At 43.1% G+C, this 14,199-nt stretch overlaps 1 protein-coding gene across 3 annotated transcripts; it reads right to left on the bottom strand.

Annotated features, from left to right (window-relative positions):
* Window positions 1–941: 941 nt before the first annotated feature.
* Window positions 942–13,077, bottom strand: daxx (death-domain associated protein). 3 transcript variants are annotated; one of them, XM_023830513.2, is made up of 12 exons: window positions 12,756–13,077; window positions 10,357–10,407; window positions 9,089–9,331; window positions 7,695–8,042; window positions 7,167–7,298; window positions 6,749–6,865; window positions 5,822–6,053; window positions 5,552–5,715; window positions 5,233–5,431; window positions 3,801–4,398; window positions 2,960–3,092; window positions 942–2,481 (listed from the first exon to the last, which is right to left on the bottom strand). In XM_023830513.2, exons 1-12 carry the CDS (start codon window positions 12,810–12,812, stop codon window positions 2,422–2,424), a joined length of 2,334 nt encoding a protein of 777 aa, XP_023686281.2. In that variant the 5' UTR covers window positions 12,813–13,077; the 3' UTR covers window positions 942–2,421. The 3 variants fall into 3 exon arrangements, with proteins under 3 accessions (XP_023686281.2, XP_023686282.2, XP_072561703.1); XM_023830514.2 differs by having other exon boundaries at window positions 10,295–10,407; window positions 12,756–12,910; XM_072705602.1 differs by lacking the exons at window positions 10,357–10,407; window positions 12,756–13,077 and adding an exon at window positions 9,663–10,257.
* Between the last annotated feature and the right edge of the window lie 1,122 nt (window positions 13,078–14,199).

Genomic DNA, 14,199 nt, shown 5'->3' with positions numbered 1-14,199 from the left:
TGCATAAATTAGAATTTTTTTTATAATCAGCTGCTTCTAAATTTTTTTCATAATGTTTCAAAGGTTTTCAGATTCAGCTGACTAATTTTTGTATTTGTGAAAAGAAAAACACCCTGCTTCAACTGCTTTACGAAAATATTCTCATCGCCTGGGTCTATAAAATAATTTTGTAATTTATTTCACATGAAATGCTATGCACAGAAAACTGATGGGAGATTAATGAATGTTAGCATCACTTCATGCAGACAGGAAATAAGTCTTGACTACCAACTGAATTTCAACCAAATAATATTAACTTTGTTTACACTGTTAAGCATATGACTGTACATACCATTTCTGTCTATATAATGTGTAGCTATGACACAGTCACAGGGTTTTTATGTTATGGGAGGTACAGTGAGTAACACTGTTGCCTCATACCTCCAGTTTGGAGATCCTCTCACTATCCAAAAACTAAATTGTCCATTATGTATGTTGATGTTTGCCCTGGAATTGGCTACAAATTTTCTTTGACCCTGTATTAGAAAGGTGTAGGAAAGTGTTTGAAAGATGGAGCAATACTTCGTAGTTCCATATGGATTCACTGCAACAGTAACCTGACTTACTTGTGTGCGTTCACTTAATTGTCATAGTTTAGAATCCCAGCCATATATACAGCGTCATGGTTGGTGTCCTTGTGATAGTTCACATGCTGTAAAACTGAAAGATATCCTGATAATCTGGGTCATTCCTACTAAACTTGAATCACTTTGGGATATTATTCACTGCTTATGAATTTTCCATTGATATTTTCTGCATTCTTTGCCCATCTATATTGGTGTATTAGTTTCATTTTGAACTAAATTTCTGACTTCATCTTGCCTTTATTGGTAGAACTGAAATCTTGAACCCCGTATCTCATATATGGAAAGGCTATCAGAATCACAGCCAGTAAACAGGCATATTAACAAACATGTTTATTCATTTTCCCTCGTTTCCACAAATGACTACAAAACATACAATACATTATTACAAAACATGGGTTCCCCCACCTTCTGCTCTAAAGACAGCCCACATCTCCTGAGTTATATTGTTTTAATACATATACTGCTGAAGCTTGAGGTCTGCAACAGCCACATTTTCTCTCAATTCATTTCTATTCTAGTCCAGTGTTTCCCAATCCAGTCCTCGGGGACCCACAGTCAGTCCATGTTTTTGCTCCCTTCGAGACCCCCACCAGGCAGTACCTTCCTACTGGGAGCTCGGAGGGAGCAAAAACATGGACTGATGGTGGGTCTCCAAGGACTAAATTGGGAAACACTAGACTATCCATTTTCTGATACTGCTTATCCCATTCAGGGTCATGGGGGGTCTGGAGCCTATCCCAGAGACTACGGGCACAAGGTGGGGAACAACCCTGGATGGAGCACCAACCCATTTCAGGACGGGCACGGGCACGCGCACACACACACACGCTCACGCTCACCTGGTGGGGGGAAGGGAGCCGGAGTACCTGGAGGAAACCCCATGACAACCCAGGGAGAACATACAAACTCCACATGGAGCCCTGCCAGGGACTCAAAACCCAAGTCCCAGTGGTGTGAGGCAACAGTGCTAAGCACTGCACCACTGCACCACCCCCACACTAGACTAGTCCATTAGAAATGATTCAGCACTGATTTTCAGTAGTTTACAAGTTAATTTAATTAACATTGGTTTCAGATAAGAAAAGTACCTTTTTAGGAAAAAACACTTCTGTTTGTGGAATTCAAAATGAAGAAAAAGTCCCGTAACTCCAGCATCAGATTTTATTAGCATTGTTGGCTTCTTTAATAAGCTGATAAATAAACTCCTATAATGATGAAACAAAGATGGTGGAAAAGAATGAGCCACAGGTGGCTGCATAGCATATGGAGAAAAGCTCATGAGTTGCAAGACCCTAAAGACCAATGCTGGGCACTGCTGGGATTCCATCTCCCGTCAGACTGTGCTAAGTGATCAGCAGGCCTTGTCTCGGTGCAAAGCCTCCCCTTCGCTTAAATTATGCAAACCCTGTTTGAACTGGGGAAGAATCAACAAATTGCAAGTGATCTCATTTGCAACAAAGGAACCCAACAGTCAAATAGGTGGAGGAGAAACCAGTTGTAAAAACTGGCCGCAAAGACCCTTTTCCTGTCCCCACAAAAAAAAAACAAAAAAATGAATTAAAAACCCAGCTAAAATAACCTAAAATGTGAAAAGCTGCTCCGAGTCCCCCTCTTTCCCAGGATGTACAGCCATCTGAATGTCCATGTCAGAGGCTGAAGTCTTGGCGTTCACCCACACGCGGACACCCATACCATGACTTTGGCGCTACCAGCTCATTCCGACCAAGGAGTGACTGCACAGGGAGGGGTAGGGCTGAGGCCCATTTGCTTCTAGGGGTTCCTAGCGAGGGAACGGTCAGTCGGAGTCCGACAGCACGATCACCTCGTCTGGATCACACTGCGTTGCCACGTTGACCTGAAATTGAGACAGTTACAACTTTCACTCCTTTGACAGAATTAAGGGGTTATAATCAAAAGCACCTCAAGGAAGACAGAGAGGGTGAACACAGAGGATTTAGCACATTGATGCTTATGCCGCATAATACAGAGTACCTGAAATGAGGCTAGGCTTATGCCGCATAATACAGAGTACCTGAAATGAGGCTAGGCTTATGCCGCATAATACAGAGTACCTGAAATGAGGCTAGGCTTATGCCGCATAATACAGAGTACCTGAAATGAGGCTACGCTTATGGCGCATAATACAGAGTACCTGAAATGAGGCTAGGCTTATGCTGCATAATACAGAGTACCTGAAATGAGGCTACGCTTATGCTGCATAGTACAGAGTACCTGAAATGAGGCACAAAGGTTGCAAAGAATTTCTTGCTGACAGAAGAGAACATAACCACAGAGATTCTCTGCTACATTTGCAAAGGAGTAATGAGGAGTACCTTGTTTCTCTTGGGGGGAGGCGTGCACTGTGAACTGCTGACCAGTTCCTGGCAGGGGCTGTCTGCACGGGTGGAATCAGCTTGTTGGGGGCTGCTGCTCACCACACCCATATCCAGGGGGATGTCGTCATCACTGGCAATAAGGAAGATGGGGGGGGGGGGGGGCGCTCAGATCTTAAAGGTCATACTAGCGTGAAAAAAGCGCATCATCTGTGCGTCATTCGAAAGTGGATGTGATACAGGATGTGACGTTTTGCTTCAAGATAATGTTGGTGCGGTGATGTTAAAGAATAATGTTAAGGAATAAGTCACACGTAGTTTACCTTTAAAATAATAGATATTTGAAAACTACGTATTAATTTTTTCTTGTCCAAGCCACTCAGAAATCAGCAATTTCCTTAAATGCTTATTGTAATTTTGGCCTTTTAGTCCAGTAAGCTAATTGTGACGCGTACTAACTAGCGATGTTATAAAATGAAATCAACCCCACCCACACCGTACTGGATTGGCTGAGCTACGTGAATTCGCAGGTCAAAGCTCAATTAAGTTGAGCTTTGTTTGAAATCGCCCTGTGAAATTGCTCTGGAACTGCTACCGGAAATGAGGAATCTGATTTTTGTACTGTACAGCTATAATTGAAATGAAAGTGATATTTTTTTACGCTAGTATAACCCAACCTTAACATCGGTATGACAGCTACGACTGCTCCTCTGTGCTGCCATCTTACATTTGGCTAGTCATGTCACAAGACGCAAATATGGCCATTGTGTTACATAGGAGTTATTCTAAGTACCTTAAATGACAGGTTTATGCATCTTCATCCTTAATGTTCAGTCCTTACCTGTCCGCACATGCCCGTTTGTGGCTGCCATTGAGGGCACTCTGACCACTTGACCCTGTCATCCTCTTCCTTTTCCTTGAACTAGGAGTCTTCATAATTGCCTGAGGGCTTAGTGGCAGGGGACTGCAATTGGCTGACCTCGAGTCATGTGGTGGGGATAGTGAATGCTGATTGGATAAAACCATTGCAGGTGATGAAGGCAAAGAGTCTGGATTTGCCATGAGGGAAGAACAGGAACCAATTTCAGTGTCCAGTATGGAGGAAGGCAGACAGACCTCTGCACCTGAGCTTGGTGAAGCAGCTATTAAATGGTCAGATGAGGCAGATTTGCTAGCGACAGTGAGCAAACACTTGTCCGGATCCACAGCTTCTGATTGGCTGGGGCTAACTGGAGGGGTGGAGCCATCCTTCCCCTCCTCTCTGACACTTGGTGGGCGTTCTTCACCACCATGGCCTTGACAACTGCTCACCGATCGACTGTCTTCCTCGCCGTTCATATCCACACCCTCCGGGCTAGTGGACACTCCAGCTCCCCATTGCTGCTGTATATCACTCTCATCGGTCGCCTCCTCTTCCTCCTCCCCTCCATCTTCTTCATCTGAAACACCCAACAGCGAATCAGAATGTCTACAGCAGCATTGTGGACACATATGCAAGGTGATTATTAAAAGCTTAAATATACGGAAGCCCTGACAGAGCCATTAGACTTATGACAGGATCACAAACTCATGGATCAAATGTTAGAGTCAGGAGCTCCTGGGAAACCCATTGGTGGCTGAGATGCTGAATTACTCGGCTCCTCTGGGGACTATATGAAAAATGATGGGAAATGTATCCTACTAAACGTTATTTGAACCCAGATATGCTTTTAATACTTATTATTGTTGTTCTTGTTTTGTTGTTGTCATTCTAATTATTATAATTTATTCTTATTCTTATAATTATATTATTATTATTATTATTATTATTAGTAGTAGTAGTAGTAGTAGTAGTAGTAGTAGTAGTAGTAGTAGTAGTAGTAGTAGTAGTAGTAGTAGTAGTGATGATGATGATGATGATGATGACAACAACGTTATTTAGTGCCCACTTTGATCCCAAGTGACAAACAAGTGAGGAAACCTTGGGCTCAGAGAGTGGAGCCAGCCAGCGTCCAGCGTAGCCCTGCAGCAGTTGGCAGCTAAAGGCCTTGCTGAAGGACTTAACAGTGATATGATTACTTTGCTGGCTTTGGGATTCAAACCCACAGCCGTCGCAGGCACAAACCCATGACCCTTTGAGCTACACACAGATCATCAAGCAAGTATTGACGGGTGAGAAATGCTTCTGTGAAACAATGCAAAAAAATACAGGAAGGAAAAGTACAGGAAGTCAGGAGGTCTGTGTAGCATTTAGAGCAACAGTTAGTTTACATTTGCCGTAATGCCTTCCCCACCTGCTCCCTCCTGTGATTGGCTGGCCGTTAGCTCCTCCTCAATGTCTGGGTCAGAGGATACCTCCTCTTCTTCGTCTTCATCATCTTCCTGTCCCTCGCTCTCTGCCACCTCTCCGTCGCTCTCGCATCCCTCGTCCTCTTCCTCGCCTTTCGTCTCATTCTCGGCCGGCGTGGCCTCCTGTTTGTCGTCAGGTGCCTTCTGCAGGGATAGAGAGACCGGCACGTTTACTCTGTGCGGCTTCGCAGAAAACCTCACGGCGAAGGCGGTGGGATCGGGGCCCGGATCCCGGCCCCAGCCGCCCATCCCTCGGGGCCCCACCTCCTTCTTCAGCTTCTCCTGCCGCTTCTTCCTCTCCTGTTCCTCCGAGTCGTCCTGGTGCAGGGCGTATTTGGAGACGACTTCTTCGAGCCGGGTCAGCGCCAGTTCCCTGTTGGAGCGCAGCTTGCGAGCGAGGACGGGGTCGGAGAGGGCGGGGTCCAAGGCTGGCAGGTCAGAAAAGAGGGTGAGGTCAGAAGCTGAGAAACACCATTACCCTACAACGTCTCCACCCAAACAACATTATTCCTGCGACATCATAGGGCTTCGTACCAGGTTTGTACTCGTCGGTCAGGTGACTGCCGAAGTTGAACACCATGTCCAGGTGTCGCCTCTCCTGCAGCCGGTTGCCCGTCTCGCGGAAGCTGTCCTGGGCGATCTGAGTCACCTGCTTTTGGCTGAGCAAGAGGCCGTGCCTCTCGTTGACCCGCCGCACCAGCCGCAGGATGTCCGCATAGTCAGGAGGGTTCTGTCGGGACTCCAGGCTGTTTATGAAGCGTTCAATCTGGGGGGGGGGGGCGGAGTCAGAATGCTCATTAGTCATCCTCCATTTCGACTGCTTGCTGTATTTACAAGCCATCTTATCATATGATGTCATAATATTGTGTACGGAATCCCCCCCCATGGTCATGTGGACCAAGAAGAGCCGTGACCCCTGCTAGGACACTGATTTGCTACTGTGATCCGCTGGGTCGGCGCTGTGTGTGCAGTCATAAAAAATTAACCAACACCCTTCAGATTCAGCAATGTTGTAGTATAAATGAGTGTAATGAATGTCCTTCATGCAGACACACACATCTTCCAGAACAGAGAAGTCAAACATAACATCAGTGCTCAGCTATTTCTGCAAAAAAATTATAAAAAATTAAGAAAAAATGGTATTATGTCATATCTATATTTTTTGCACCAAATTATGGAGAGTAGTATCAATAAGAGTATTGATAAGTATCGGATATCGGAAAGCAGCATCAGTATCGATTGCCGTATCAATAAAATCCCAACAACACCCATTCCTACGTTTACACACAAGTACACACAGACATACATGTGTGTGCTTCTGCACGGCCTGTAATTGGCTGACATGCTGTCTGCAGCAGTGTATCCCAACCTGGTCCTCGGGACCCACAGATACTGTCTGCTGGTCCCCAATGACCAGCCTAGAGTCACTCCTGGGCAATCCGGCACTTAGCTGGGACGCACCTTCTTGTTGATCTCGGGGTAGCGGGTCCCTGTGTACGACACCTTCTGCTCGATCACCCTCCCCGTCAGAGTGTTGCAGCCCTTCAGCTCGCACAGCTTGTCATAGATCTTCATCATCTGAAGTGGCGAGAAGGAACCCGGAATGTGTCACTCCCAGAATGCACTGCTGTCACATGAGCACTGCGGTAGTGTTCAGAGAGCACGGGGGCCATATGCCGGCGGGGGGGGGGGGGGGGGGGGGGGGGGAATTCTCCAAACAGATATGTTTTTACAATGAGTAGGAGAGATTTGTAAAGATACAATATTATTTAATAGGTTGACTTACACTATCACCCAAAGCTACTTATTTTATAATCACTAAAATATTAGTCACACTTCCCATGTACACAGGTAACCCCCCCATATCCTCCACCCCCACCTTGCGTTTCAGCTTGTGCTCCTGTATGTAGCTGCAATCCTCCTCCACCATGTCGTCCAGACTTATCTCTTTCTCCTGCAGCCGGCGGATCTCCTCGTAATACACCTTCAGCAGGTTCTCCAGGTATGCAATCTGCAGGAGGGATGGGGGACGAGAGTGAGAGGTGATGGGGGGGGGGGGGGGGTCTGAAAGGCTTAAACATACCAGTTTAAATCATCTATACATACAAAATGTGCAAATAAGTACATTCATATTACATGCATCCATCCATTCATCCTTCCATTTAGGACAGGAGACATAATGACAGGCTTACAATGGGCACAGGGGGACCCCCTGGACAGGATGCCAGTCCATTGCAGGGCACAGTGCCACACAAACACACACACACACATACAGCCAAGCATTATGCACAGTTTAGCAAAGCCTAACTGTGTTTTTGGACTACAGAATCCCTGCACAAAATGGTGGGATTTAAACCTATGGATGGTGCACAGCGGCTACAGGCCCACTGACCACAGGCAAACCGACCTGTCTCTTAGAAGCCTTTACTGTTTTTTTCTGTTCTCCTGGCTCAGGTGAGGTGGGCCGTCCCTCCTGCGGCTGCTCCGCCCCACCGGGATCCCCCTCGGCGGCGGATGGCGCCGGAGTGACCGGCAGCCTCTTCTTGGCGGCGTGCTGCTTCAGCACGGTGCACAGCTCGTTGATGTAGACGAAGGTCTTTGAGCGGCCGGCCTGGGCCCGCGTCAGGCAGCGGCCCAGCGTGTTGCGGAGCTCCACCGAGGCCAGGAAGTCAGGTGAGACCTTGGCGTGCTTGGCCTGAAGGAACGTTATGACCTCCGGGTGGTCCTGCGTGAGAGTCCTGCAGTGCTCCACAAACTAGGGGGGAGGGACAAACGCGGCATAATAAGGCAGAGAAGTGCATGAGGGCAAGAACATTAACGCAAAATAAGACATCTGTTTTACCTCAAGAAAAACCACATCTGTATGGTGCCCTAACATAAAACAGGCCCTTACATTTCCATAAGTATCACAGGGTTGCTAGATCTGAACCATAAACTCCATAATCATCTATCCTACAAAATCTTTAAGAAGCCCAAGTCTTCTGATCATAACACTGTAAAAATGAAAAATAGGAATTCTGCTGAAACTATGCTGAATTTTCTAAGACAACTGGAGATGCAAAATAAAAGTTGCTGACCTTAGGAGCAAATGACTGGGTGAGGTCCTCAAATCATACCCTACTGAAGAGTGTGTGAGTTTTTACATTTGCATTTACTTATTGATCAGATGCTCTTTTTTTTTTTTAAGTCATGTACAGCTTAGACACTTTGTCGACCACAGGATTTGAACTGTCGACCTTCTGATCACAGACACAGAGTTCTACCCTACAAATGGCCCTTTTTTAGTGTAAGTGTAATACCACTGAACACTGATATTAGCGCAGCTGTCAGCTGAACTGAGCCCTCTACTGGGAAAACAGCTCCGGGACAGTTTCTTCCACCAGGTCATCGGGATACTGACCTCCAGCTAACATCAGCCACCCCCCAGGTCACCATCTCCACTCCCCACTGCACTAGTGAATGCCTCTGGTGTACTAAACTGTACTGGGTTCACCTACAGCCTGGCTCTCTCCTCTAAGGTGTATGGTATTTATATTTTAATGTCTTATTGTATCACATAGTATGCCATACATCTGTAGATTTGTTCTGTGTACAGTTTGCATTTCTTTAAAGTACCGCACTGCTGAGAGGAACTCATGACCCAAGACTTTCACTCACTAGTTCACTCGTTCTATAGATGTGACAATAAAAGCGATTTGATCTGAAAAGACGCTGTGGGAGGTCAGTATGTAACTCCTGGTTTAACTTAGCAACGGAGAGCTAAGAGCGATGAGCTAAGATTTAGCAGATTTTCTCACTCGCCTCCATAAAGAGCTTCTGGTTCTCAATGCGAAGGATGGAGCTGTCTTTCTGGGCGGAAGCGAAAGGTGACGTGGTGATGTGGGTGGGGACAGGCACAGAGACCCGCGCAGATCCTGAATCGACAGGCAGCTGAGACGAGGAAGATGAGGCACGCGAACAAGCTTTTTCCTCCTCCTCTTCCTCGTCGTCCAAGATCACGATACTTTCCATCACCTTGCTGTCTGCTGCCATTCGCCGCAGGAACTAAAGACGATACAAATACTGCAATCAGGTTACACAATTCTCTCCATATGTATATAACTGTTGAAAATGCAGGTCATAAACAGGAACTGACACCCACACAATAACAAGCATGGCCATATGGTGGATCGATCGCGTGGTCAGAAAATACGGGACGATTCGCATTTTATTTATATTGTATTTATACAGCACTTGACATGGGGCCGTAGAAAGGGGGAAGCAAAAATTGAGCTGCTGGAATAATTTTTACACTGCAATTACATTTTATGCATCAAATAATATCTTTTTTCCCTTCCGTCTCTATATTTCTGCATCAGAAAATTCGATCACTAACCAATATTTTTTCTAATATCACCAATTCCAGCGGTGAAACTTGCCGGCACTTATTAGCGGGATAACGTTACCTCATTTTCTATTCTGTGGAAAACAAAAGATCAATCTATGGCCAGATTTAATAATGAATTATAAACATTGGCGGTCATATAAATAAAAGGCAGTCTGCCGTTTTGATCACAATCGATGCCCCCAGTAACTAACAAATAACTATAACAAAACAACTTGTTCGTCCTCCATTTTTTTGGTTCATAAAGGTCCCATTTCCTAATGTGTGATGCAAAAAGTACAATCAAAAGTGGCCAGGAGTTACAGAAGTCCGCAGTCAAAACAGCCCAGGGATTTGTGAAAAGGAACCAGTTTCAAGTTCAAGTTAAAATGATTTATTTGCCATTTGCACATGCACAGACAGTATGGTACAGTTTTGGAACTTTGTTGTAAAAGCACCTCAAGGTAGCACTGGTGCTTGCGGTCAACCAATCAACAATGTTTATTGGGCAAGAGAAAAGTACCTACTCCTGAGTAATGAGTAAAAAAAGTAGGTTCAAGAACTACAATCAAGACAAATTCCTGCAGTGAGAATGTGACAGAAGCTCCAGATTCCTGAAAAAGGTTCCTGAGGTGGGAAAGCACCTTATTAAAGTGTTGGTCCAGTGCAGCAACTATTCAGCAGGAAGTTCCACCAGTATACTCACAGATCTCTTCCGAGCAGCTTCTGAACGTCTACTAGCCTTGGTACGAGGCATCTAAGAAAAGAAAAGAAAAGAAAAAAAAAAAAACACTGTCCATTTCCAATAATACTACATTAAAGGCCTATCAAATTGTGCCTCAGGAACTACTCTGAGGCAGTAACAATAAATACAACAATACTGAGAACCACTGATTCAGTTTTCCACTTTGTATTGTTCTGCCTTAAAATGCATCCCTATTATCCAATGGACATGGACACAACATCAAACTGCAAATAAGCCTACTTCAGATGATAGCATTTCCCAGGACCATGATGCAATTTACTGACGCAGTTACATATTGAAGCAGCGCCACAGATAAACCAGTATTTGAAGGCACAGTTAATTTTTTAAATGAGCGCCTTAATGGATATTTATTTTATTTATATTTACTTGAGAGAATTTTCATTTTTATTTACCTTTAAGTAATTTTACTTTTTAATTAGCATGCTGTGGCAGTATTGACAGACTTTTTTTATGTCAGTCATACGTTGTTCAGGAAACCACTATTTAATAAAGAAAAAAAAGAAGCAATTTATGTTTTGTTTCTTTTACCCCCACTTTACCAAAAACGTACCAAACCGTGATTTTAAAAACCAAAGTATGTAATGAACCGTGATTTTTGTGCACCGTTACACACAATTAAGAACCCAGGAATCAGAGCACCAAGTAGTCCAACAGAATTTCTGTCCACAGACATCAACATAAATGTTTATTATAGCTATTCTAAACCACTTAGACAGTAAAGCCAGTAGACAGTAAATTCTCGTAAACCATTTCTTCAGTTACCAAAAGAACCTCTTTTTTCCATAAATTCCAAACACTACTGTTTGCTTTCAGCATATTGCAAATTTGTTGCAGCTTTTGTGGAAAAACTCTGCATACAAATCCCTCCATAAAGCATATTTAGAAAGCACTACTACACAATACAACTTACTCAAGTTATCTAAACTTGAACTCAATGAACACACAACTCTCCTCTCTATGAGGAGAGGTTAGCTGAGCTGAATCTGTTCAGCATCGCGAAAAGGAGATTAAGAGGGGACATGATCCAGGTATATAAGATTCTAACAGGTCTGGATGTTGATCAGCCAAATGGCTCCTTTAATATTTGTTTAAATACTAGAAATCGTGGCCATAGGTGGAAATTAGCAGGAGAACATTTTAAACTGAATTTAAGAAAACACGTCTTTACACAGCGTGTAGTTGGAGTATGGAATAATCTGCCTGCTAGTGTAGCGGAAGCTAAAACCATGGGTTCATTTAAATCAGAGCTAGATAAGATTTTAACAACTCTAAGCTATTAGTTAAGTTCTCCCCAAACGAGCTTGATGGGCAGAATGGCCTCCTCTCGTTTGTAAATTTCTTATGTTCTTATGATCTTATGAGAGGAAGGTACTGTCTGTTTACAGACATCCCACCTGAAACTTCCATCAAATTGGAGTCTCCCGCAAATTGACAGCAGCTCCCTGATACCTGCCAATGATGCACAATGTTCCAAAAATCTGTCTTTCCACTTTTCAGTGGTGGTAAAATTACCTAGCAAGAAGTTTTACCACTGCAACCCGCTGTAAATTCCCCCGTCAGCTATATATGTGGTATTACCATAATACCAGCCAAGCATTGGCCAGCACCCCCACCCTCCCGGATGCCCCTCATTTGCCTCCCTGAAATCAATATCCTTAAGGTGGGATGTCTGTGTTTGTGTTTATCATTTCCCAAAACATGCAGAATATTATCACCAAACACCAAACAAGATCTCACAAAACAAACAGCACAACATATGTAACAAACAATGCACAAAGGTAGTAGTGTTGTATTCTGTCATCTGAAAACTGACTGTAAAATCTCTGGAGGACAAAAACAACTTTGTAACGTTTCAACCAGCATCTAATCAACAAGATACGGTGATTTTCATGTTTGTTTTTTTTTTTACTTAACTATGGTTAACCAAAGAGCCAGTTGATGGTCGATCTAGAGACAAAAAAACGAAACAACCAGCCAGTTACTAGCTATGGGTGTTCCACAAAGCGGATAATTTAAGATAGAAGTCATGACTGTACAATAAGAGTTTAAGTAAGGGGAATTCCTGTTGGATAATCATGACTTTTAGCTTAAGTTAACCCAGCCAACTTAGAAATGTTGCTTTGTGAAACACCCCCTGGTTAGCTAGTTGTTAGCTATTCAGCTAGAAACAACCTATAGCTAGCTAGTAAACAAAACCTGTAAATGTATATTCGGTACATAGCCGTCCTATTGTTACCCAACGCGAAGCAATGCGTTCAGTCTTATGACAGCAATATTTTAACTGACAGAGTAGTACAGTTGTTAACGAAAACAGTACACAAAATCTCAAGATAACTTACCCGCTCCAGTACAGAAATCAGCCTCTGAACTTTTCCAGTCGGCAACATTCTGGCCATCCATTGGCTGCCTTTCAGTAATCGAGTTCTTCATTGGCTAATTCCTTTGCTTTCCCTTGGCTGGCTGAGTACATCTGCAGGAAGAGGTCCCCGTCATTGGCCAACAAAGCATTTCGGCATTTAAAATGACCGATCGCGTTTACGTTTCGTTTTGCCCTGATGTTGTGTTTAATACTAAAAGTGGCCAGTATTACGAAAATATTGTAGTGGACTGAGTATACCCATTTCAAACTATTTGAAACTGCTTGGGTCTACAAATAGTGGATTATGAGTTTGTAGGCAGCCTCAAAAGTCGATAGGTCAGTTATGGATTTTAAACTGTATTGTGTTTTTGTTTCTTTATCAAACGCTTCTGTGCGTTTTTGAAGAATCACACACAAAATGCAAAATGACAAAACGAAGTTTTTTATTACATAATAAAAAGTATAATGGGGTTTACAATACATTTCAAATATTACATACTTCCGATCTCTTCATAATGATGGAATGTGATTTGTGTCATTCTATTTTGGAGTAAAATTAACGCAGAATATAATATATACATAAAATATATTATACATAAAATATTAGATAAGTAAAACATTTTACTTTGACAGATAAAACGTATTAAACGTTTTGTTTCATCTGAAAGCCAAATATTCTGTATTTCAGTTATTTGTAAAGTATGTTACCTGTTTTAAAAGACGTCAATAATTAGCTAAAACCTAGTAAATAGCCTTTTAATCGCTCAAATCCTAACTACGCAATTATGGCAAGCCAAATTGTTATTAGTATAAGGCTTACTCATCATAACTTAATTCTTACTAGTAAAAATATGAATTTAAAATATCTACAATGGAATTTTCACTAGTATTAATGATCATTTTTACTAGTAAGGATTCGCATTATAGAGTTCTGTAATACAATTTTTACTAGTCATAGACATTCATTGTTTTTTTGCCTCACATATCCTAGATTTTTCACTAATGAAAAGTCATGGTGTAAAGCTATTTACTAGTAAGAACTCCTACTGTAGATATAATTTAGTTTTTACTAGTAAAAATATAATTACGGACCTCTATAATTACATTGTAGATATCTGAAATCACATATCCATTAATTAAAGCCTTATACTAATAAAAGATCATTTGGCCTGCCGTACCGCAATATGTACGTGGAGCTGAGTGTACAGTATGCACCCTGACATGGACTGGCATATCGTCCAGGTTTAACCACCATAGTTTTGTTAACACAAACACAAAATATTTTTTCATCACCTGTTCTTAAAAATCTGTGAAAACCACTGCCGGGAGTGGGGTCACCAGTCCGCATGCACCGGACCGCGCGGCAGCCTGGAGCCGCTGTTCTGCCCGTTTGCGACGACGGATGTCTTTACCAAGAATTTCAG

This window comes from Paramormyrops kingsleyae, chromosome 23, assembly GCF_048594095.1.
Source record: "Paramormyrops kingsleyae isolate MSU_618 chromosome 23, PKINGS_0.4, whole genome shotgun sequence".
Lineage (NCBI taxonomy): Eukaryota > Metazoa > Chordata > Actinopteri > Osteoglossiformes > Mormyridae > Paramormyrops > Paramormyrops kingsleyae.
This window is presented reverse-complemented; position numbering and strand designations above follow the sequence as displayed.

Bases quoted from the DNA above. Each gene is read 5' to 3' on its own strand.
- daxx (XM_023830513.2), bottom strand. From the start codon at position 12,812: ATGGCCAGAATGTTGCCGACTGGAAAAGTTCAGAGGCTGATTTCTGTA. The intron at 8,043-9,088 runs GCGAGTGAGAAA...CCTCCCCCCTAG, and splicing joins ACCAGAAGCTCTTTATGGAG to TTTGTGGAGCACTGCAGGAC. The intron at 4,399-5,232 runs GTGGGGAAGGCA...TGGGTGTTTCAG, and splicing joins CCAATCACAGGAGGGAGCAG to ATGAAGAAGATGGAGGGGAG.